A 21,535-nucleotide genomic window follows, 5' to 3' on the forward strand; every position below is an offset into this window, starting at 1 on the left:
TCACCAGGAGCTGGGAGCTGGGTACACGGTGCGAACCGGTTTGGAGGCTGGGGGCGGCTGTGCGGCAGGCGGTTCCACCCCGCAGGCCGGCGGTGGGCGTGCAGAGGGCCGGCTGAGCGAGGTGCGGCGACCCGACTGCGCAAAGGCCGGCCGCCCGGCCGGCACGCCTCCCGCCCCGCTGGCCCCGCCCCCGCGGCCCGCTCGCAGCCAGTCGCCACCGCGCCCCACCCCCGCCCGCAGTGCCCGGATGTGGGTGACGCGTGGCCGCCATCTTCCCATCCCCGGCAGCCAGTGCCAGTCGGAGCCAGCGCTAGCCGCCGCCGCCGCCGCTGCCGCCGCCGCCGCCATCCCAGCCGCTGTCAAGTCCTGCGCCCGCTGCCCCCGCCATGTGAGTCGGCCGCCCTTGCCCGTCCCGGGCTGGCCTGAGCCGACCGCCGCCGTGGGGCCCAGGCCCGGGCTTCCACCCGCGCCCCTCGCGCTCCGCACTCCCGGAGACCAGGCCAGCGCCCGTGACTGCGGGCGGGCGGGCGGTGGCCGCGGGAGGGAGCGGACCCGGTGTCTATCCGCCCTCCCCGCCCCTGTCTCGCTGCCGCCAGTCATTTCGAATCGACCCCGGACCATGTTTGTGAAGTTGCCCTCATTTGACAGGCGGGGAAACCGAGGCCTGAGGGGGAAGGGGGCCTCACTCAAGGTCACGCAGCTCTTCGGCGGCGGGCCGGACGTGATCCGGGGCTTGCGTCGGGTGGCCTTCTCCCCAGGAAGGAAGAAGGGAGGGAGGGAGGGAGGGATGGAAAGGCGGATGGGCGGAGCCCTGACTGCGGGGCCGTACTATCCAGGCAGTGGGTCTTAATCCGTCTCCGCCCCTCAGGTCGGCTACCGCAGCCACCGCCCCCCCTGCCGCCCCGGCTGGGGAGGGAGGTCCCCCTGGGCCCCCTCCAAATCTCACCAGTAACAGAAGACTGCAGCAGACTCAGGCCCAGGTGGATGAGGTGAGTTGGGGTGGGGGTTGCCAAAGGCAGTAGGAAGGATCCTGAGGGTTGGCAAACTAGTGTGGGGGTCCACTTGGGCTGGGGGTGATGACAGTTCACATTTATGAGTTTTGGAACAAAAATACTATACTCCATTCCTGTCAGCGCGCACTTGGAAGGCCCTGGAGGGTTAGCCTTGTTAGTCTGGGGTGTTTGAGCCAGAGCAGATGTGCTCTGGTGACCCGCAGGCTGCTTGAAACTCTGTAAATAGAGGGTGCTGCTATGACATCTGAGATGTCTGGCTATCAGCATGCTCCTGATGTGTGCTCCTTGCATGTCCCCAGGTGTGCTAGGCATGTTCTATGTGTGTCCTTGGCATGTTAACTTGGCGACATCGGGGTGCTTGTTCTGTATGTGGGCACGTGGTCCAGGAGTGCCCTCATTGAGGTGGGCCTCGGCACACCCCCTGCCTCGTGGGCCCCTCTCCCAGGTGGTGGACATTATGAGGGTGAACGTGGACAAGGTCCTGGAGCGGGACCAGAAGCTGTCGGAGCTGGACGACCGTGCAGATGCACTCCAGGCAGGGGCTTCTCAGTTTGAAACAAGTGCAGCCAAGCTCAAGCGCAAATATTGGTGGAAAAACCTCAAGGTAAGAATGGAGCCAGGTAGAACTGGTGGGTGAATGGGGGTTTCATGGTCTGTCTCACTGACCCTCCCCTCTCACCTCCAGATGATGATCATCTTGGGAGTGATTTGCGCCATCATCCTCATCATCATCATCGGTGAGTAGGGCGGGAGTAGCTAGGGCCCCTTCTTTGAAGAGGTTCCCCCTATGAGTTCTGGGTTTTGAAGGTCATTAACCTAGTTTTTACTATTCAGCAAAAAGCATATAAACTGCCAATGGCGGTTCAGATTCATCTAGAGCTCAAAACCTTGATGTTGTTTAGCCTGCTCTTTGCCTGGTTGTGGGCAGTTCTGTTAAATTTTTTGGAAACACGAAAGCTGGTGGATCCCCACTGCTCCCTTGAGGACCCTTTGGGCCTAAGACCCCAGTATGGGAACCCTGGAATTGGGGGGGTAGGAGAGCAGGAAAGGCCCAGGGGCTTGAGACATGGCTAAGAAGCCAACCACCCAATTGTTTAAGAGCTTGTGGTCTCAGAGGCCCAGAGCACTAGGGGTCTGCCCCAGGGCTGTACCATGGGTTTGAAGAGATGCTGGAACCCACCTGTCCAGCCCCCTGGCTTTACAGGTGGAGAACCTGAGGTCCAGAGGGGAAGGGATGTCAGCCAGATGGGGAGTGGGGTGGGTGGGAGCAGGGCCAGGCCTGACACACTGCTTTCTCTCCTCTCTTTTCCCCCTCTCCCTCTCCTTTCTTCTCTTTCCCTCCCTATAGTTTACTTCAGCTCTTAAACCCCTGAGGAGCCTGCCCAGAGAAGGGCCTCTCCCCCCACCCATCCCCAGCCGCTCCTCCACCTCTCAGCCATATCTTCCAGCCCCCCCATCTGTGTGTGTGTCCGTGTGTGTGCCCTCCTGTAAATAGCCAGCTGTTATTTATACATATATAATATTATATATATTTGGTCTGTTTGTAGTTTTATTACTAGGAGATTTTTCCGGTTGTCCTTAACACCCCTTCCTGAGGTTCCCATCACCTTTCTCTTTTCCTCCTTCCCTTTCCCTCTTTTCCTGACCAGCCCCAAGTCCCTTCATTTGCATCTGCTATGCAATAGTCCCTCTTCCTCTCCTTTCCTTGGATTTAGCTGATCCTTCCTCCCACCCTGGCCTTCCCCATACTCCCACCCCCCTACAAAAAAACAAACAAAACAAAAAGCAATTGTCCAGGCCTCCCTAGGTGCATCTTCTTTGCATTATTTGGGAGGCTCTGAGACTGGCCCCACTTGGTCCTAAGAATCCCAAAGTCTGGGAGCTTCCAGCATGTTAATTAGCATTCATGTGCATACTGAGAACCCTTTTGGTTTCTTTTTTGTTCCATCACTTTTCTGTTCTTTCAACCTGTGTGTGTTTTTTTTTTCACTGAGGAGTTAGTCCCCACTGGTCGTTGTATCACACTTTCATTTGCATGACATTACTTGTAGGTGGTGGGGAGCCTGGGCTTTTGGGGAGCCAGGCTGTTCTGGCCCCCAGAATCATCCCCTCCTAGCCCCTCTAGTCCAGTTTGCCTCTGCTACCCCCATTTTCCAAACCTCTTGTCCCCTTCTCTCCCTCCCCTGAGCTGGTGTGTAAGTGTCTTGGAGTTCAGTATGTTATGATGGACCAATAATTCTGCCACTTGGAGTTTCTCCCCACATTCCTGATCCCCAGTTTTCACGTGGGGCGCTCAACTGACATTCCCATGGGGTCTCCCTTCCTCCCATCTGCCTGATCTTCCCCCTCCTCCTCCCACCAGGAGAGTTGGGGGTTGGCCACAATCTGATCTCTTTTGGGAGAGGTGGCTGCCAGTGTCTGAGGGGTCATCACTGCCTTGGAGAGGAGTGGAGCAGGGCAGAGAATCCCCAATTCCTGCTTGAAGTCTCCTCTGGCCCCACCCCTGCTGGGGGTTGGACTGAAAACCCTCCTCCCCAGTTTGGAGGGTGTTGCCTCCTTCACTGCCCAGCTCCTCTGACTGCCCCCCCTGAATTCAGGGCGGGGGGGTACTAGTCACTGCCAATGTGTGTGTGGGGTTTGCTGGTAGATGGGGGTTATTGCCCCTCTCCAGGGTGGTCCAGCCCAGAGAGAGACCTGTCTTCTCCTTAGGTGAAGTGATAGAGGAAGGGTCTAATGTCTTTTTAAATGGCACAATTTTGGGGGGTCTGAGGGTACAGTCCCTTTAACTGTCACTGGAGGGGACCCCCCAAACTCTTTCCCCCACCCTCAAAGTTTCTGTGTGGATGGGGAGCAGGGAGATCCAAGCTGTAGTGTGAAAGGGTAGGGAGAGATGCTGGGGGTGGGGGTGTTGTGCTCTAGATCCCCCCATATTATCCCAGTGTCCCCTGCCCCCCCTTCCCTCACCCCATGTCCCCAATTCTGTGGCGCATCCAGATTGTGAAAATGTACAATAAATGTGTAATGAGTAACTAAGTGGTGTCTGTCCTAAGATCTTTTTTTAACCAGTGGAAAAGATATTGGGTCTGCAGGTTTAACAGGAAGGTTAATCAATATACATTGGGAAGGGACTGAGCTTTGTTGGAGGGCCTGACCTTGGGCAGGGCAAAGTGTGATTCCCAAAGTGGCCACCGGGGGGCACCAAGCGTTAATGGGAAGTGTTGATGATCCCTGTGTCTCTCTCTGGTGAACCCTGAGTTCTAAGTTTCCCAGCTTTCCCTCCGCCCTTGCCTAAGGGTATGCTCTTGCCCTTTGTTGGGTCCCTTTTGCCCCTTGATTTAACTCCCAGATGCTGTGCAGTCGCTCCTGTAGTCATTTACTCCTAGGCCTGAAGTAAATGGCCAACTTCTGTGAAGCATCTCTTCCCCTTGTGCCTAGCACAGTGCCAGCATCCAGAAAGGGTTAATAAATACTTAGTGAGCCCAGCCGGCGTGGTTCAGTGGTTGAGCATCGACCTAGGATCCAGGAGATTGCGGTTCAATTCCCGGCCAGGGCACATGCCCTGGTTGTGGGCTCCATCCCCAATGGGGGCCGTGTAAGAAGCAGCCGATCAGTGACTCTCTCATCATTGCTGTTTCTCTCTCCCTCTCCCTTCCTCTCTCTGGAAAAAAAAAACAAACAACATTAAAAAAAACAAAACACTTAGTGAACAAATCGGCCTAGCTGAGTGTGGTGTGGAGCTGTCTAGAGATGGCCTATTGCCCCTGAACTCTGTTGTCAGACTCCTGACTCTAGTCCATGATGCCCCTGATGTGGCACCCTAGCTTTCTTGTCCTCAGGCGCCTTAACAATGAGTAGAGAGCGCTAGAAGGGGTCTGTGGGGCTTTCTCTGGGCTGCAGACAACCTAGATAGTATTTCCCAACCTTGTCAGCTCCCAAGAACTACCAGGAATGCTCTTTAAAATAGATTTTTAGGCCCCTTCCCTGGAGATTCTGATTCAGCAGTTCTAAGGGGCCAAGAGGATTCTTATAATTAGGTACACAGTAGTTATCATTTATTGAGGGTTTACTATATTCTAGTGAGTGCTCAGAGCTTTTTCGCATTTCGTCTACTGAATACTTTCCAGGTTTAGGATTACCATAGGACCTGCCTCCTTTATAGTGCTAGGGACCTGGGTTCAAGTTTTGGCCCCATTACTGACTAGTGTGTTAATCCGGGCAGATTATGTAACCTTTCTGGATCTCAGTCTCATTTGTGAGGCAGTGGGTAGTAATGCCGGATTTGTGAGAAGCACCTGGCCTAGTACATAGAAAAGAATCTAGTAGCCGGCTACCATGTTCAGCCTCATCACCCTCTTGGGCGACACTGATCTAAAGACCTCTTCACCCTAAAGCTCACACTTTCCAGCTTCCGGGAGCAGTCCCAACGCTGGGGAAGGGGCGGGGCGCTCTCTTCACTCTGGGACCTCTCGCGGGATCTCGGCACAAAGCGCTCGGGTCAAAGCCAACGCCGCACTCCACAGCGCCAGCGGGCAGGTCACGCGCGCTGCGCCTGCGCAGACTCCCGTGTGTTGAGTATGAGTGTCGTCAAGGAAAATCCCCAGCTTCTAGGTAAACAAGTTGCCGCGTGAGAGCGCCGGCACGTGTCCTCTACAGCTCCGAGACCTCTCAGCCTATGAGAAAGTTTAGAGGGCTGGGCTGGTAGTTGCGTCACCGATCTAGGCAGGTGGGGGGACGTTGCCATAGCCAATACGTACTTCGGCAGTGGATTGGCGAGCGGCTTTCTGTCAGTCAACGGCTCCGGAGGCGGCCCCTCCCGCACGTGGATCTGTCACTGCTGATTGGCAAGTTGACCAATGAGGTGATGGCGGCGGCGGGCGGCACCAATGGCAGCTGAGCGGAGGCCTGGCGAAGGCACGAGGCGTGGGGCATGGATCCGCGCCCTTAGGCCAATAAGCTTGAGGGGCGTGGTATCCCAGCCGGTGGGCGGGCCCGGAGGAGCGAGTCCCAGTCTCTGTAGTTCTAGTTGGGAAGAGATTGGATTCTGCGGGCTTGCTAAAAGGTGAGTACTCAGAAGTCGGGGAAGGGGAGCGATGGTCAGTGTGTTTTTGTAGGGTGGTGTGTTCTGTCAGTAGGGGTGTTAATGGAGTGTGTGTGTGTGTGTATAGGATCCTGCGAATGCGTGACCACAATGGTGGGAGTCCTAATGGTTGTGGGGAATAGGGACCAGAACTCAGCGCTACAGGGACGGGGGTGGGGGCTGGGGGTAGTCACTGACATCAGATCCTTCACCGCTTTAGGGGACCTGGACCCCAGACTGCCTGGGAGGCGGGGCTCGGAAGCCCTCAGCGACCTGAGGGTGCTGAGACCCCCGCTCTCAAGGAGGTAGAGGGTCAGGATATCTGAGAGTGGATGGGGGACTGGCTGCTATTTGGGTATGTGCCTTAAGCACTTGAAAGAGGCAGGGGGTTCTGAGGCTGCAGGGATGCCTCGGTAGGGCAGGTGGGAAGGTTGGAAAGGTTTGATACGGTGGTGATTTGTGTGACCCTGAGCCAGTCACATCACAGCTCTGGATGTTCTATGTGTAAAGGGAAGAGGTTAGGCCTCGGAGCCATCCTTGGGTGTAAAGGTGAGGTAGAAACTGTTGGATCCTGACAGGGAGGATGGGGTTGTACAGATTGGCAGTGCACATGTCTTCCTGAGCCTCTGGAGGTGAGGAGGAACCAACAGGGTGCTCTGGTAATTGTACAAACAACTAGGCCTGTGGTAAAGGGACCTGGGGTAAGGTGGGAGTGAGGAAGTGGGGTTCCTAGGAAATCATGGCCTGGTAGCTGCTAGGATGATCTCAAGGACTTTGTGAGCATGTGAAAACTGGGGCTATAATGATTGGAAGTGTGTGGGGCATGCAAACTGAATGTCCCAAATGAGAGGAGGGGCTGAATGGAGTCTGTGTTCCAGGCACCAAGCTCAGAATTAGCTGGATATTTGAGAGGTTCAGGTTCCCTAGTGCTGAGTAACCCCTCACAGGTTCCAGAAAACTAACAAGCCAGAATGACAAGCCATTATCAGAGGTCACATTTGAACTCTGGGCTCTATTTGTTAAGAACCTGAGAACATGTTACGAGACAATTTAGTCACGTTTAGTAACTTCTGATCTTTAGTAGGTCCTTGTGGAATGGGGATAATAATACCCATCTCCCAGGGTTGTTCTGGGCATTAAATAAGATAATGTGTGGAAAGAGCTTGCCAAAATGCCTGGGTGATGTTTTAAAAATTATTTAGCTAAAAAAAAATGCCTATAGGATGACAAAACAACAGTGATAGGGCAAGAGATTTATGTGAATGTTGTGGTTAGGAACTATTCTCACATTCTCAAGCTTTCTGCAAGTTTTGGTGACTCCCCATTTCCCTCTTCCTGGTTCTGGTCTTCAGGCACCAGCCCCAAACCCTGTCCCAGTATCCAGGCTCTAGGCTGAGACACTTGCTGTCCCAGTTTGATTTCCTCACATTTCCTAATCCTAGACCCATTCTCCTCCCTGCCCCTCCTCCCTCTTTGCTGCCATAGTAACGAGAGATTCAGGCTCCGAAGGGGGCCTCTCAAAGAGCAAAGGTGCGTGTGTTCTCTCACAGAACCTGGGCCTCCAGCTTCCCCTCCCTGGCTCTTTGTGATTGGGCCGGCAGAAGTGTACGGTTTGGGAGAGGGGATAAGCCAGTGCCAGGAGCTGTAGGAACAAGCCCAGGGGAGCGCGATGCGTGTCTGGAAAGGAGAACCAGGCGTAGGGGCGGGGGAGAGGGGGACCCCTTCCTTCTAATCCTCTCTCCAGGAATCCCTGGCTTTGGGACAGGACGGCTGTCTTTGGGTTGTGGGAGGCGCCCGGGTTTGGTGCATGTCCTGGGCCACCAGCCAAGAGAACACGATGTTCCCAAGTGCACTGGCCGCGCCCTCTCTGTGTGGCCACCATCCAAACCGCTGCCTGCCCAGCCTCCCTGCCCCACATTCCCCAGCTTCCTCGCTCCGCCCCCCTCCTCCACTTTGACGTCACCGCTGTCTCCCGCCCCCTCTCCTCCATTGAAGGCAGCCGGGCCTGGTTACCGTGGGGATCATAAGGCAGGACAACCAGGGCTGTGGGAGCAGGTGAGGGCTGCTGGAGTGCTGGACCCTTTCGTCTATGCAAGAAATAAATATGGAAGTGTAGGTGGGAGAGCAAGGATTGTCTGTGTCAGGGGAGATTACACCTAAATCCCCAGGAGAGCTGGAGAGGAAGAAAAATTGTGTTTGCAGACAAGAGGTGTCTGAAAATGAGACAAGGGATGGGGCCACAGTTTGTGAGTTGGGGGTACATTTCCAAGTAGAGAAGACTGAAAATACAGGCTCCTGAATCCTTTGTTTCCTGTGTTTTCTTGATTTGGTTTTTCTAGGTTATTTTATATCCTTCCTCCCAGCTTTTCCCCTGGCACCCAATGGGGAACACCATTGTTAAGGAAAGCTTAGGCCACGTGACAGCAAGGGGCGTGAACCCACATCTGATTATGTCAGGATCAGCTGGGGGGAGGGCTCTTCACTTGCTACCCACATCCTTAGGGAGCCCTGAGAGGAACTACTCATCACAGTCATGGATGGAGGGAGTCTGTGTAACTGCAGCTCTCCTGGGCCCAGCCTGGCACTTTATCCCCCAAATCCAGCCCCTGTTCTTTTTTCAGGACTCAGTGCTCTGCTCCCCCTTTTAAAAAAGTTGTAATTTTCAGCCCCTTCTCCATTGCTGAGACCCCTTCCCTAATCCTTAACAAAATCACTGTTTTTGTCAGGTTCTGTCCTAGGGGCTGGGGAATACAGTGAAATAGAGAGATGATGTCCTTGGCTTTCTCTCTTCCTAATGATGGGGATCTGAAACCCTTGCCACCCGACCTTTTTCTGTCTAGGGTCCCAGTTGATTTCTTCTCTCAGCACCTTCTTTGTTCCCCTGTAACTCTGGGTTTCTGGCCCCCCACTTTTGGGGTAGCCCTAACTGTGGTTTGCTGCATCCTCAGTAGAGAAGCACTAGTCACCCCATAGTCTGCCCAGAGACCTTTTCTCTGATTGGCCACAGAAGCAGCACCTGCTATTGCTTCCCTTCACTCTCCCGTTGGCTCTGGCTGCCCCTTGTATTGTTTGTATCATCCCCCCGCCCCCATCACACATGGATTCTCAATTGCCTTTCTCCTAGCTGCCCAAGGATTTGAAGTGTCAGAGGAAGGAGTTGGGTAAAACAGCTTTATTATGACAAGGGAACCCAGGAAAGGTCAAGCCAAGTTTCTGTCTGTCCCCCTCCTCCTAGGGACCAGCCATCTCGTCCAGCTCTGCCCACCTCCCAAGGTCTGCATTCCTTTTTCCCACCCCTAGCAAGGCCAAGGTGTCCTGCAAGGCTGGTCAGTTCAGTAAGTGAACATCTCTTAAACATCTAATGTGGCCTGGGCATGTTCCCGGAAGAAGGGCAGCTTACCTCCCCGCCCTTTCAGTATTCACTGTACCAGCCGTCCTGCGCCCATTGGCTGAGCGGTGATGTCTGGGGCCCTTCAGCTCAGTGCCAGCACCCAGATCCACGTGCGCCCGCGTGTGTGACACAGCCCTGACCTCAGTGGGGGCCAGTAGCCAATCAGGCGCCAGGACGAGATCCCCAGCCAATCGGGGGCGGGGCCTGTGGCTCCGCCGGCAGGAGGCCAATGAGGGGCAGTGCCTGGCATTATGCAACCCACCTCCTGGCCCCGCGGAGCTTCCACTCGGCTGCGGGCTGCAACAGCGGCGGGCAGGCGGCTGAAGGACGCTCGCGCAGACAGGTAGGCGTCTCCGTCACCACCCAGGGGCCGGTTACGAGCCCCGAATCGGATCGCTGCCACTTCCAGCCTGATGTGCCCTTTTCGGCCCAGGCACTCAGACAGCACACCAATAATCCGCCTTCCTTGCCCCTGTCCACTCCCACTCATCCCCCAGGGACCCACCCAGGTGGTCTTTGCAACCCTGTACCGGATGTCTGCACTCCTGACCCTCTTACCTTACCTCCCGTTTTGCTCCTTGCTCCCAGTTCTTCAGGTCCCATACCCGACCCTCCGCATGCATGATCCGTGCCGCCTTTCTTGTCACTTGGGGGTCCCCTGTTTTGCCCCGGTACCAGGACCCTTTCTGGGTTTCCGCGCTCCCCTCACTCCCCCTCTCAATCCCTGGCCCAGCGCCGGCTGTGATGTCAGCCCGTTTCAGGCTGGAACATCCCGTTCCCGGTGCTAGTTCTTGCTGTTGGCCACAGCCTTCCCTTTTCTCCTGGCACTCAGAAGTGCTCTGGGGGCTGGGGGCGTGGTTGAACCGGGAATAGGGGACGAAATATCCGCTGGCTGTTGTACATCCCTTGCTCAGAACTGAGTGTGTCAGCTTTGGATGGGGGTGTAGTGGGGGGGGGGTGTGTGTCTAGAAAATTAGCGGACTGAGGAGAGAGGATTCCTGGGTCCCTGACAAATGGCAGGTGCTTACTTCGGTTCAGGGGGTAGAGGTCGGGTGAGGGTGTAGAGGCTGGAAAAGGTAAGGGTGTGTGGTATTGACCAGAATGATTGGGTTCCAGGCGAATGCCAGGCTGTGGGACTTTTCGGTGGAGGGCAGTGACGGTTGCGTTTTACCCTGGGGAGCGGGGCCAGCCTGCGCGCGCGGAACCCCAATGGCTGCCTCTCTTAGGGAATTGGGGATGTATTAGAGGTGGGCGAACCCTGGCCACACCCGCCTGTGTGGGAGTAGGTCGATCCCCTGCTTCCGCTGGGGAAATGGGGGAGGGTCGGCCTTCCCGCCCTCTCGTGGTCCCTCCAGCAACCGCTGAGCTCAGCTGCTGACGTCGGTTTCCCTGGTGACCGCAGCGGTGGCGGAAGCGCGTGGTGGAACCGCTCAGGCTTCTGCGCATGTGCAGCGGAGGTGGCACCGCCCACAGATAAAATTAGCCTGGAGACCTAAATATAGGAGACGATGGGCTCACCCAGTGCCCAGAGGCCTTGGAGTCTTAGGCAAAGTGGGAGCCCGATGGGAATTTGGTGATGGAAGGTGTCCAGTTTGGCCCACGGCCATAGTTCTAGTAGATTGTTGAGGCTCTACTTACCCGGGCCACGCTGGCAAGGGATGTGGGAGAAGGCCAAAGAAAGGTCCCTTCCCACCTCCAACCCCCTACCAGAACAAGAAACTGAACTTACCTAGGCTTCCTATTGCAAGCCTGGGTCCCAGGAGCCTGGGGGCAGGCTCGGGGAGGGTCTGAGTGTAGCCAGCAGGTACTTTGAGGTTAACAGCCCAGCTTTTTCTAAGCCCTCCTTCCTGGTCTCCCTCTTCAGGTACTGGCTGTGATCTGTGATCGAACTTCTCAATCCTCAGAGACTTAGGTCTCCTACTTCACTCCCCAGCCAGGCCTCCTGGCCCCCTTGTGCATCCGTGGTGGCCTCTGCATCAGCACTGTTTTCCACCTGCCCTCCCCATGGCCCAGACATGAGTGGCCCCCTAGAAGGGGCTGATGGGGGAGGGGACCCCAGGCCAGAGGAATCCTTTTGTCCTGGAGGGGCCCCATCCCCTGGGCCTCCACAGCACCGGTCTTGCCCTGGCCCCAGCTTGGCTGATGACACAGATGCCAACAGCAATGGCTCAAGTGGCAATGAGTCCAACGGGCTCGAGTCCAGGGGTGCATCTCAGCGGAGCTCACACAGCTCCTCCTCTGGCAATGGCAAGGACTCAGCCCTGCTGGAGACCACTGAGAGCAGCAAGAGGTGTGTATAGATGTGTGTTACAGGGTCTGGGAGTGGTCTTGTGAGCAGGCTGAGCTAGGAGAAAGGCCCATGCTGCTAGCCACTTTCTCCTCATCTTGGGCCTGTTGCTTCTCCCTTAGCACAAACTCTCAGAGCCCATCCCCACCCAGCAGTTCCATCGCCTACAGCCTCCTGAGTGCCAGCTCAGAGCAGGACAACCCATCTACCAGTGGCTGCAGGTTTGTGGGGTAAGGGCTGGGGGAGAGGTTGGGTCCCTGGGCCATGTTTTGAGGCTAATGCCTATATCCCCACCCTTCCTGTGGACCTTGCAGCAGTGAACAGTCAGCCCGTGCAAGAACCCAGAAGGAACTCATGACGGCGCTGCGGGACCTCAAGCTTCGGCTGCCACCAGAGCGCCGGGGCAAGGGCCGCTCTGGAACCCTGGCCACACTACAGTACGCACTGGCCTGTGTCAAGCAGGTGCAGGGTGAGTGGTGCTTCCTGGAGGGCAGTGGCCAGGTCCTGGGCTACTATGGTGGGGCCATCTCACTGAATACCCCACTGCCCTTACCTTGTAGCCAACCAGGAATACTATCAGCAGTGGAGCCTAGAGGAAGGTGAGCCTTGTGCCATGGACATGTCCACCTACACTCTAGAGGAGCTGGAGCACATCACATCTGAGTACACACTTCGCAACCAGGTCAGCCACAGCCTGGCCTCTCTGTCCGAATTCGCCCTCATCCTTCATGGCTTCTGAATCTGCTCTTGTCTTTACTCTCCTTCCCAGGATACCTTCTCTGTGGCTGTCTCCTTCCTGACAGGCCGAATCGTCTACATTTCAGAGCAGGCAGGTGTTCTGCTGCACTGCAAGAGGGACGTGTTCCGGGGTGCCCGTTTCTCAGAGCTCCTGGCTCCCCAGGATGTGGGTGTCTTCTATGGTTCTACTGCCCCATCTCGTCTACCCACCTGGGGCGTGGGGGCTTTGGCAGGTGAGGTCCCAGGTGCTTTGGGGGAGGGATGAGCAGTTGCAGGAAGCTCACTCTGTGAGGGACTAGAGGGCCCAAGATTTTCCTTGTTGGGTTCTTCTCAGCCCAGGAGGGGTCTGGGGGCCTGTGCTCACCTCTCTCCTGGTCTCTCCCAGGTTCAGGCTTCAGGGACTTCACCCAGGAGAAGTCTATCTTTTGCCGTATCAGGTAGGTGGGGGAAGTGGGAGCAGACCCCTTCCACCTTCCACACATATTCCTCCTTTACTGTGTAAACCCTGACCTCGAGATAGAAGGTGGGTGGCCTTTCATTGATAGTCCCTAACACCTCTTTTTCTCCCTTGATAGAGGAGGTCCTGACCGGGATCCAGGGCCTCGGTACCAGCCATTCCGCCTAACCCCATATGTGACCAAAATCCGGGTCTCAGATGGGGCCCCCGCACAGCCATGCTGCCTGCTCATTGCAGAGCGAATCCACTCGGGTTACGAAGGTGTGCAGACTAGGGGCCTGGCCTGGTAGGGGTGGGAGGAAGCGTACCTCCTTTGGGCTGGGAGTGAGGCAGGACATGAGTTTGGGAGGCATGATTTAGCCATTTGGAACTTTGGAACAGAGAAGGTATTATAAAGATGAAGGTTTGAGGCCTTCTTTAGACAGAGTTGGCTAAGAGCCCCGAGCCAGGAGAGGGCAAAGCAGAGTGCCTTGTTCTCAGCTCATTACTAGTATGGGGCACAAGAATGGTCCAGACCATCTTTGTAGGCCAGAAGGCTCCAGGGCAGAGCTGTGGGGAGGATTGCCAGCCAGCCTGCGTCCCAGGCAGTGTGGAGGGGTGAGGAGCTGGACCATTTTGGATGAAACCCAGTGGCCACATTTTCTGTGCTCAGCTCCCCGGATACCCCCTGACAAGAGGATCTTCACTACACGGCATACACCCAGCTGCCTCTTCCAGGATGTGGATGAAAGGTGAGGTCAGGAACTGGAGGAAAAGTGGGTGGCCAGGGCTGAGGCCATGGCCAAACTGATGCCTCTTCCCATTTCAGGGCTGCCCCATTGCTGGGCTACCTCCCCCAGGATCTCCTGGGGGCCCCAGTGCTCCTGTTCCTGCATCCTGAGGACCGACCCCTCATGCTGGCCATCCACAAGAAGAGTGAGTGCCTCTTCCCCTGCTCTTTCTTCCCAGCTGTCTCCAAGGCTTCTTAACTGATGCCCTTGTGGTTATGTCTCTCAGTACCTTGCTTTTCTGAATCTCCAGTGGGGTCACTCTCTGCCTTACTCAGTTGTCCCTCCTGCTGACCTTCACCTTATTTCCCATTCCCTTCAGTCCTGCAGCTGGCTGGCCAGCCTTTTGACCACTCTCCCATTCGTTTCTGTGCCCGTAATGGGGAATATGTCACCATGGACACCAGCTGGGCTGGCTTCGTGCACCCCTGGAGCCGCAAGGTGGCCTTTGTGTTGGGTCGCCACAAAGTACGCACGTAAGTGGGCCCTAACCCAGAGCTGGCACTGGGAGGTGGGACAGTTTGGGAGGGAGTAGGGTTTAACTCACCCTTTCTCACTCCACAGGGCACCCCTGAATGAGGACGTATTCACTCCCCCGGTCCCCAGCCCAGCTCTTTCCCTGGACCCTGATATCCAGGAGCTATCTGAGCAGATCCACCGGCTACTATTACAGGTGAGAGTTGAGGAGGGGAGGGGAGGGGAGGGGAGGGGAGGGGAGGGGGTTTGGGAGACGAGGAAGGGGTGGGTGTAGGGCTGTAGACACCTAACCTGTTCCCCTCTCTGCCTCAGCCTGTGCACAGCCCTAGCCCCATGGGGCTCTGTGGAGTCGGCCCTGTGACTTCCCCAGGCCCTCTCTTCAGCCCTGGCTCATCCAGTGATAGCAATGGGGGTGATGCTGAGGGGCCTGGGCCTCCTGCCCCGGTAAGTTCCTTCTCCCACTTCATCCCTCTAATCTCTCATTCCCCTGTCCTTGGAGTCAGTATTGCCAATCCCAGAGGAGCTCTGCTTTGTCCCCCCTCCTTTTTTGTCCTGTTCTCATCATGGCCTCCGTGCCTCCCTGTTGGTACTTCTTGCTGCATTGTGTTTTGGGCCCCTGACACTGGCCAGGCCCCCCAATGCAGACTGCTGCCCTGCTCTGTCCCACAGGTGACCTTCCAGCAGATCTGTAAGGATGTGCATCTGGTGAAGCACCAGGGGCAGCAGCTTTTTATCGAGTCCCGGGCTCGGCCTCTTCCCCGGCCTCATCTCCCTGGTGAGTTGGTGGGGGTGTGGGTATGGATGAGGAGGGAGACCTGGTGGTCTCCTGACCTTCACCCCAACCCAGAGGAGCTTTCCTCTCTTTTTTTCCTCCCTTTGGCCCAGATATAGGCACAGTCAAGGCCAAGACCCTTTACTGCCAGTCCCCAGACCCAAAGCTAGAGGCTGACCCTGCTCTAGTCCAGGCCCCACTAGCCATGGCCCCTGAGGAGGCTGAGAGGAAAGAAGCCCCCAGTTGCTCCTACCAGCAGATCAACTGCCTGGATAGCATCCTCAGGTAAGGCCAGTCTGGCACCTACTCCCACTGGGACACTGGCCTTGCCCCGCCCCAGGCCCTGCCCTCATGTCCTCTTGTGTATTGCCAGGTACCTGGAGAGCTGCAACATCCCAGGCACGACCAAGCGTAAATGTGCCTCCTCCTCCTACACCACCTCCTCGGCATCTGATGATGACAAGCAGAAGACAGGTCCAGTCCCTGTGGGGGCCAAGAAAGGTAAAGACCTGGTGTCTGCCCTGCTTCCATTGCCCTGTGCTGGCCTGCTGGCCCTGTGTCTTTCCCCTTCTGTCTGTGGGTCCCCCACCTTGCTCTGCCCTGTCCCCCTCCCAGGCTCCAGATCTCCAGACTCTTCCCTACCATCCATCCTTCCCCCTCCTCCCTGGGATTTCCTCTCCTGACCTCCTGGTGGGGGCAAGTGGTGGTAACTGGCACCATCTCTCTGCACAGATCAATCGGCAGTGCTGTCTGGGGAGGGGGCCACCCCTCGGAAGGAGCCGGTGGTGGGAGGCACCCTGAGCCCGCTCACCCTGGCCAATAAGGCGGAGAGTGTGGTGTCCGTCACCAGTCAGTGTAGCTTCAGCTCTACCATCGTCCATGTGGGAGACAAGAAGCCCCCGGAGTCGGGTATGGGATTGGAGTGAGGGAGCAGTGCCCTGGCTTTCCTTGGTCCCCTAGCCAGAGTTCCCTTCCATCTGCCTTTTCCTGCCCCCTGTGGCCCTAGTGGAGAGAAGGAGGCCCTCATCTTGGCATGGGGCTGCCGCTTCTTGCCTCCACCCTGCCGGCCTTTGCTGCTTTGTCTTTCCCCCATCCTGCTTCCTCTGTTCTTACTGTCAGTTCACAAAGTATAGGGTGGGGGGTTCAACCCCAAGGTGCTGACCACAGAGGGTTAGAAGGGAAGGACTGTTGAAAAACCCTGCAGGGCATTGACCTGGAAAATGTGGAAGGGAAGGGCAAGGGGTGGGCTTCCCTTCCAACGAGAGTCATGGAGGTATCATCCTAGGGTAGTTCCACTGGAGGGGACTCAGTATCCTCTGTCATCCTGGGACAATTTGCATAGAGAAGAGGGCCCAGAGCCAGTCCTCATTGGGGAGGAAGCCAAGAGATACACACAGAGCCCAGGCTTGTAAGGCAGAGGCCAGGGGTTGGCTAAGCTGTTGGACAGGGAAGGTGTGGTTGTGTTAACCCTTGAGGTGATTGGTAACCTTACCCCCATCTCGCCTTTCTCAGACATCGTCATGATGGAGGATCTGCCTAGCCTGGCTCCAGGCCCAGCTCCCAGCCCAGCCCCCAGCCTCACAGTAGCCCCTGACCCATCCCCAGATGCCTACCGCCCTGTGGGTCTGACCAAGGCCGTGCTGTCCCTGCACACACAGAAGGAGGAGCAGGCCTTCCTCAGCCGCTTCCGTGATCTTGGCCGGCTGCGCGGACTCAATGGCTCCTCCGTGGCTCCCTCGGCCCCTGGAGAGCGAGGTAGCCAACCTTTACCTCTCTGAGCCTGCCTTCTGCCAGGTCTAGGATCAGACTGTTGTGGGGAGAGGGTTCTTGAGGGAGATGTTCCTGCTCTAGAGGCCCAGGCTGGTGGTGCCTCCACCACCTGGGCCCTGCCTAGGGACAGGCCCTCGCTAGCCTCTCCCCACTAGGCCAGGGTTCCAGGCTACAGCTAGAGGAGGGCAGCCTGGAGGGCTGGCACTGAGACAGGCGGGTGGAGGTGCTCTGCTTCAGGTAAGCTACTCCAGTCCAGCCTGGGGGCAGGGGCAGAAAGTGTGCCCACTTAGACTCAGTTGTCACTGATCAAGAGATTTATACAGGCCCTGGCCAGTATGGCTCAGTTGGTTGAGCGTCCTCCTGTGCACCAAAAGGTCGCTGGTTTGATTCCTGGTCAGGGCACATGCTCAGGTTGCAGGCTTGGTCCCTGGTCGGGGTGCATACAGGAGACAACCGATCAGTATTTCTCTCACATCAGTGTTTCATGTCGATGTTTCTCTCCCTTTTTCTCTCACTAAAATCAATAATAAAACATTTTTTTAAAAGAGAGAGATCTATACAAACTCTGGGCCAAATCTAGGCAAGGAGGGCTAGGACAACTCCAGGTGGGGGTCAGGCTTCAAGAAGCAGGTAGCAGTCCAGCAGATGCCTGAGGGAGCCTCCTGTAGGCCGACACAGGGCTCAGTATTGGGCTTTCCTGCCTACCTCTTCACTTCATCAAGAGCTAGGCAGAGCATGGCCTTGACTGGCAGAAGGAGCGCCAACGCTGGCAGTGCCTGAGGGAGTTTGACACATGGACCGAAGCCTCCCACCCATTTGTTTATGGACCCACCCTGCTCGCATCTGCCAGTGCTTCTCTTCTGTTCACCTCCAACTCAACCCCCCAACCCCTCATGTAACCTTTCCTTTCCCTGCTCCTTTCTCAATAAATCCCCCTGTCCCTACCTCCTGTCCCTGCCTCCTGTGATTCTTCCCTGAAGGTTTCCACTTCCCCAGAGTCCCCTCTGTTCTGTGTGGGCCAAGGAGCCAAATTTTCTCTAGGGCCTTCGCCCCACCCCACCCCACCCCCCGGTTAGAATGGCAGGGCAGTAGGGGTAGCAGGGGTGATAACCCCCAGGTTGAGGCCCTTGCTAATCCTGGTCTTTCCCCACAGGCTGCCACCATGGTCCCACACACCCCAGCCGCCGACACCACTGCCGGTCTAAAGCCAAGCGCTCACGTCACCACCAGACCCCCCGGGTGGAAGCCCCCTGCTATGTCTCCCACCCCTCACCTGTTCCACCCTCTGCCTCCTGGCCCCCACCACCAGCTACTACTCCCTTCCCAGCTGTGGTACAGCCCTACCCCCTCCCAGTGTTCTCCCCCCGAGGTGGCCCCCAGCCTCTTTCACCAGCCCCTACATCTGTGCCCCCTGCAGCTTTTCCTGCCCCCCTGGTGACCCCAGTTGTGGCTTTGGTGCTACCTAACTACCTGTTCCCTACCCCATCTAGCTATCCCTATGGGGTACTTCAGACTTCTGCTGAGGGGCCTCCTACCCCTGCCTCCCACTCCCCTTCTCCGTCCCTGCTCCCACCACCCCCCAGCCCTCCCCACCGCCCAGACTCTCCACTATTCAACTCAAGATGCAGCTCCCCACTCCAGCTAAATCTGCTGCAGCTTGAGGAGCCCCCCCGTGTTGAGGGGGGTGCTGTTGCAGGGGGCCCTGGGAGCAGCGCTGGGCCGCTACCTCCCAGTGAGGAGGCTGCAGAGCCAGAGGCCAGACTGGTGAGCACTGATCCCCCTGCATCTTATAGCCCCCACACAGCCCTTCTCCCCTTGCTCCCCTTTTACCTTGCACTTCTTCCTGCCCTCTGCCTGCCTGGCATCTCCATTTGCAGAAGATGGTGTGGTGGGGTGGGAGACCCCCAGCTGAATTTCTGAATAGGGCAGAAACCAGCTGCCTCACCTGTGAAGGGGGGGAAAGTCCTGTCTGTCTGACAGGTGGCAAGGACATCCCAATAACCTCTGAGAGTGCATCTGCCACTTGGAAATGGTCCAGTGTCATGTCCCTGCTCTTCACCAGCTCTCTGCTCTCATTCTGGTCCCACTTTCATGGAGTGGGATTAGAGACCACTTGGGTTGGGAAACCACTTGAAGAGAAACCCAGGTGTTGATCCCTGAATTTCTCCCTGCCCCTGCCCCCCCCCCCCCCCCCCCCCCGGCCAGGTGGAGGTAACTGAGTCCTCCAACCAGGATGCACTTTCGGGCTCCAGTGACCTCTTGGAATTGTTGCTGCAAGAAGACTCTCGCTCTGGCACAGGCTCTGCTGCCTCAGGTTCCTTGGGCTCTGGCTTAGGCTCTGGATCTGGTTCAGGCTCCCATGAAGGGGGCAGCACCTCAGCCAGCATCACACGTGAGTGCCTGCCACCACCACCAATACCTCCCAGGGTAGAACAGTAACTGGGGAGTTAAGAGGCCATGCCCACCTTGACTGAGCAGCCTGGGCCCATGGGCCCTGCTTTCTAAGGCCAGTGGGCTGGACATGTGGCCTTGCAAGGCCCTGGGGGTGGGAGTGCCAGCTGACCTAACTTCATTGGCTGGCCCCCTGCTTTATAGGCAGCAGTCAGAGCAGCCACACAAGCAAGTACTTCGGCAGCGTTGACTCTTCTGAGGCTGAGGTTGCAGCTGCCCAGGCCAGGGCTGAGCCCGGGGACCAGGTCATTAAGTACGTGCTCCAGGATCCCATCTGGCTGCTCATGGCCAATGCTGACCAGCATGTCATGATGACCTACCAGGTGCCCTCCAGGTAAGGAGTTTGAGGCTTCCCCTGCCACCCTTTCAGAGGCTGGCCTACCCTCACTCCCCAGCTAACTTAGAGTGTTCTTTTCTGGGGCTGGTTCTGCTCTGTGGCTTTCTATTCTATCCCCTGCCTGTTGGAGCCCCCCCATTAGTTCTTACCAGGCTGAGGGCAACTTTCCCGGTCTTAGAAGCCCTGAACTCCCAGAGCACTGGTTCAGGGGAGGAGCATGAGGCAGTGGATGGGGAGTTGTGGTAGAGGAAGAATGCCAGCCTCATGGGCTCCAGTCCCCTCTCCTAGACTTTTCTGAACCCTTTCCCTGGGCAGGGATATGGCGTCTGTGCTGAAGCAGGACCGGGAGCGGCTCCGGGCCATGCAGAAACAGCAGCCGCGGTTTTCAGAGGACCAGCGGAGGGAACTGGGTGCTGTGCACTCCTGGATCCGGAAGGGCCAGCTGCCTCGGGTTCTTGATGTGATGGTGAGAGGAAAAGTCTGGGCCAGGAGGGAGAAGAAAGCATTGAACTCAGGTCAAAAGGATAGAGGCTATGGGCTGATTCCCTTTATTGTCATTGGATTATTCTGAAAGATGTTAATTCCACTGAGTTTGATGCTGAGTTATATAGTGTTAAACCACATGAGTTTTTGTAGAACTTTTCTGAGCCAATTCTATGCTACTGTACGTTGTGACTGTCCCATAGTGAGGTCTGGACACAGGGTACAGAGCATTTTCCAATCTTGGCCCCATGTGCAGTTGTGTGGCCTAGTGTTTCTTTGGAGTACATTTTAGGAAGTACTCGGGCTGGGGGACAAGGGAGCTGGGGTAGCAGGTCATTAGTGAGAGAGCCTTGCCTGACTCACTCGCCCCCTTTCTCCCTCCAAGGCCTGTATGGACTGTGGTAGTAGCTCCCAGGACCCTGGCCACCCTGATGACTCACTCTTCTCAGGACTGGACGGATTGGGGCTGGAGCCCATGGAGGAGAGTGGAGGTGAAGGTGCTGGTGGTGGTTGTGAGGATGAGGGCGGAGATGAGGCCCAGGTCCAAGCTGGGGCTGGGGTCTCAAGCTCTCAGGACCTGGCTATGGAGGAGGAGGAACAAGGTGGGAGCTCGCCTGGTCCAGCCTTACCTGCCACAGAAAATGGCACCAGCTAGACTACATTTGGAGACCACCTTCCAGGAATGCATGAGAAGCTTCTTCCGCATCTAACTCTCAGAACTCAGATGTGGCTGGACCAGCCAATAGCAAACTGCCCCAGCTTCTCCCACTGATGGGGCCGGACCCCCATCACCAGCCCAGGATCCAGGGGCTACCTCTGGCCTCTGAGGGAACAAAGGGTGGAACTCTGCAGAGAAGCCTCGTCTCCCACCCCTGGTGAGGAGTCCTCCCTTCCCTGGTCAAGGTTGCTGACAGACTGCTGAAGTGGTCTCTCCAAGTCCCTGCTAAGCCCTAGTCCTGGTACCCGAGGGTTGGGGCTGCACTTATTTATTGGGGGAGGCAATCCTCTTCTACCTCCTCCCCAGATGGGAGGAGGAGGGCCTGAGGCCCAAGCAGGAGCCAGTGGTCCAAACCTCTAGCTGCTCCAGGGTGGGGGAGGTTGGTGGACCATGGAGTCCCTGGTGCTGCCCCTCAGGTGGGACCCAGGTGTTCTCAGCTGTACCCTCTACCTATGACATTTGTGTTTTTGATATTGTGTCTGTTAATATTTTTTAATACAAAAATAAAAAGTAAAACCCAGGAATTTGTGGAGTAAAGTTTGGGGGTTGGATGAGGGGAGGTCTTTGTGGGGAGGTGTGGCCCTGCTTCCAGGAAGGTTGTAGTGAGACTGAGCAATTTCTATCCCTCTTCTCCCTACGCCCTTTCCAGCTGAAGGGCTATTCTGAGCCTACTAAGTCTCCACCTAATTAAAACTCTGCTCTCACCTCTAACATCTCAGCCGCCTTTGTCCAGGGAAGGAGAAATAAGAAGCAACTTGTGACTAAGGGTTTGGACAAGCACCATTGTGGGTCACGGC

General features: G+C 56.6%; 2 protein-coding genes across 4 annotated transcripts; both read left to right on the plus strand.

Moving 5' to 3' along the window:
• Positions 1-340: 340 nt before the first annotated feature.
• On the plus strand, positions 341-2,636 carry VAMP2 (vesicle associated membrane protein 2). The gene is made up of 5 exons (XM_087825855.1): positions 341-388; positions 869-989; positions 1,459-1,617; positions 1,699-1,750; positions 2,362-2,636. Coding segments are annotated over exons 1-5 (351 nt in total). The 5' UTR covers positions 341-386; the 3' UTR covers positions 2,379-2,636.
• Positions 2,637-6,021: 3,385 nt separating this feature from the next.
• On the plus strand, positions 6,022-21,258 carry PER1 (period circadian regulator 1). Of its 3 annotated transcripts, none has more exons than XM_087825852.1 (23): positions 6,022-6,072; positions 11,346-11,771; positions 11,891-11,989; positions 12,083-12,237; positions 12,329-12,450; positions 12,538-12,739; positions 12,892-12,943; positions 13,082-13,224; positions 13,616-13,694; positions 13,772-13,878; positions 14,053-14,206; positions 14,295-14,403; positions 14,520-14,651; positions 14,877-14,982; positions 15,093-15,264; positions 15,353-15,480; positions 15,712-15,888; positions 16,492-16,734; positions 17,903-18,513; positions 18,955-19,141; positions 19,345-19,534; positions 19,853-20,003; positions 20,406-21,258. In XM_087825852.1, exons 2-23 carry the CDS (start codon positions 11,497-11,499, stop codon positions 20,673-20,675), a joined length of 3,864 nt encoding a protein of 1,287 aa, XP_087681978.1. In that variant the 5' UTR covers positions 6,022-6,072; positions 11,346-11,496; the 3' UTR covers positions 20,676-21,258. The 3 variants fall into 3 exon arrangements, with proteins under 3 accessions (XP_087681978.1, XP_087681980.1, XP_087681979.1); XM_087825854.1 differs by lacking the exon at positions 20,406-21,258 and having other exon boundaries at positions 19,345-19,364; positions 19,456-19,534; positions 19,853-19,935; XM_087825853.1 differs by lacking the exon at positions 15,712-15,888.
• Positions 21,259-21,535: the final 277 nt, after the last annotated feature.

The sequence above is a fragment of the Miniopterus natalensis genome, chromosome 17 (assembly GCF_054644295.1).
Source record: "Miniopterus natalensis isolate mMinNat1 chromosome 17, mMinNat1.hap1, whole genome shotgun sequence".
NCBI classification, from domain to species: Eukaryota; Metazoa; Chordata; class Mammalia; order Chiroptera; family Miniopteridae; genus Miniopterus; species Miniopterus natalensis.

Excerpts from the sequence above, each read along its gene's own strand:
- VAMP2 (XM_087825855.1), top strand. Across the intron at positions 990-1,458 it reads CTCAGGCCCAGGTGGATGAG|GTGGTGGACATTATGAGGGT; the intron begins GTGAGTTGGGGT and ends CCCCTCTCCCAG. Across the intron at positions 1,618-1,698 it reads ATTGGTGGAAAAACCTCAAG|ATGATGATCATCTTGGGAGT; the intron begins GTAAGAATGGAG and ends TCTCACCTCCAG.
- PER1 (XM_087825852.1), top strand. The coding sequence starts at position 11,497 with ATGAGTGGCCCCCTAGAAGGGGCTGATGGGGGAGGGGACCCCAGGCCA. Across the intron at positions 12,740-12,891 it reads GGGCGTGGGGGCTTTGGCAG|GTTCAGGCTTCAGGGACTTC; the intron begins GTGAGGTCCCAG and ends GGTCTCTCCCAG. Across the intron at positions 19,535-19,852 it reads ACCTACCAGGTGCCCTCCAG|GGATATGGCGTCTGTGCTGA; the intron begins GTAAGGAGTTTG and ends TTCCCTGGGCAG.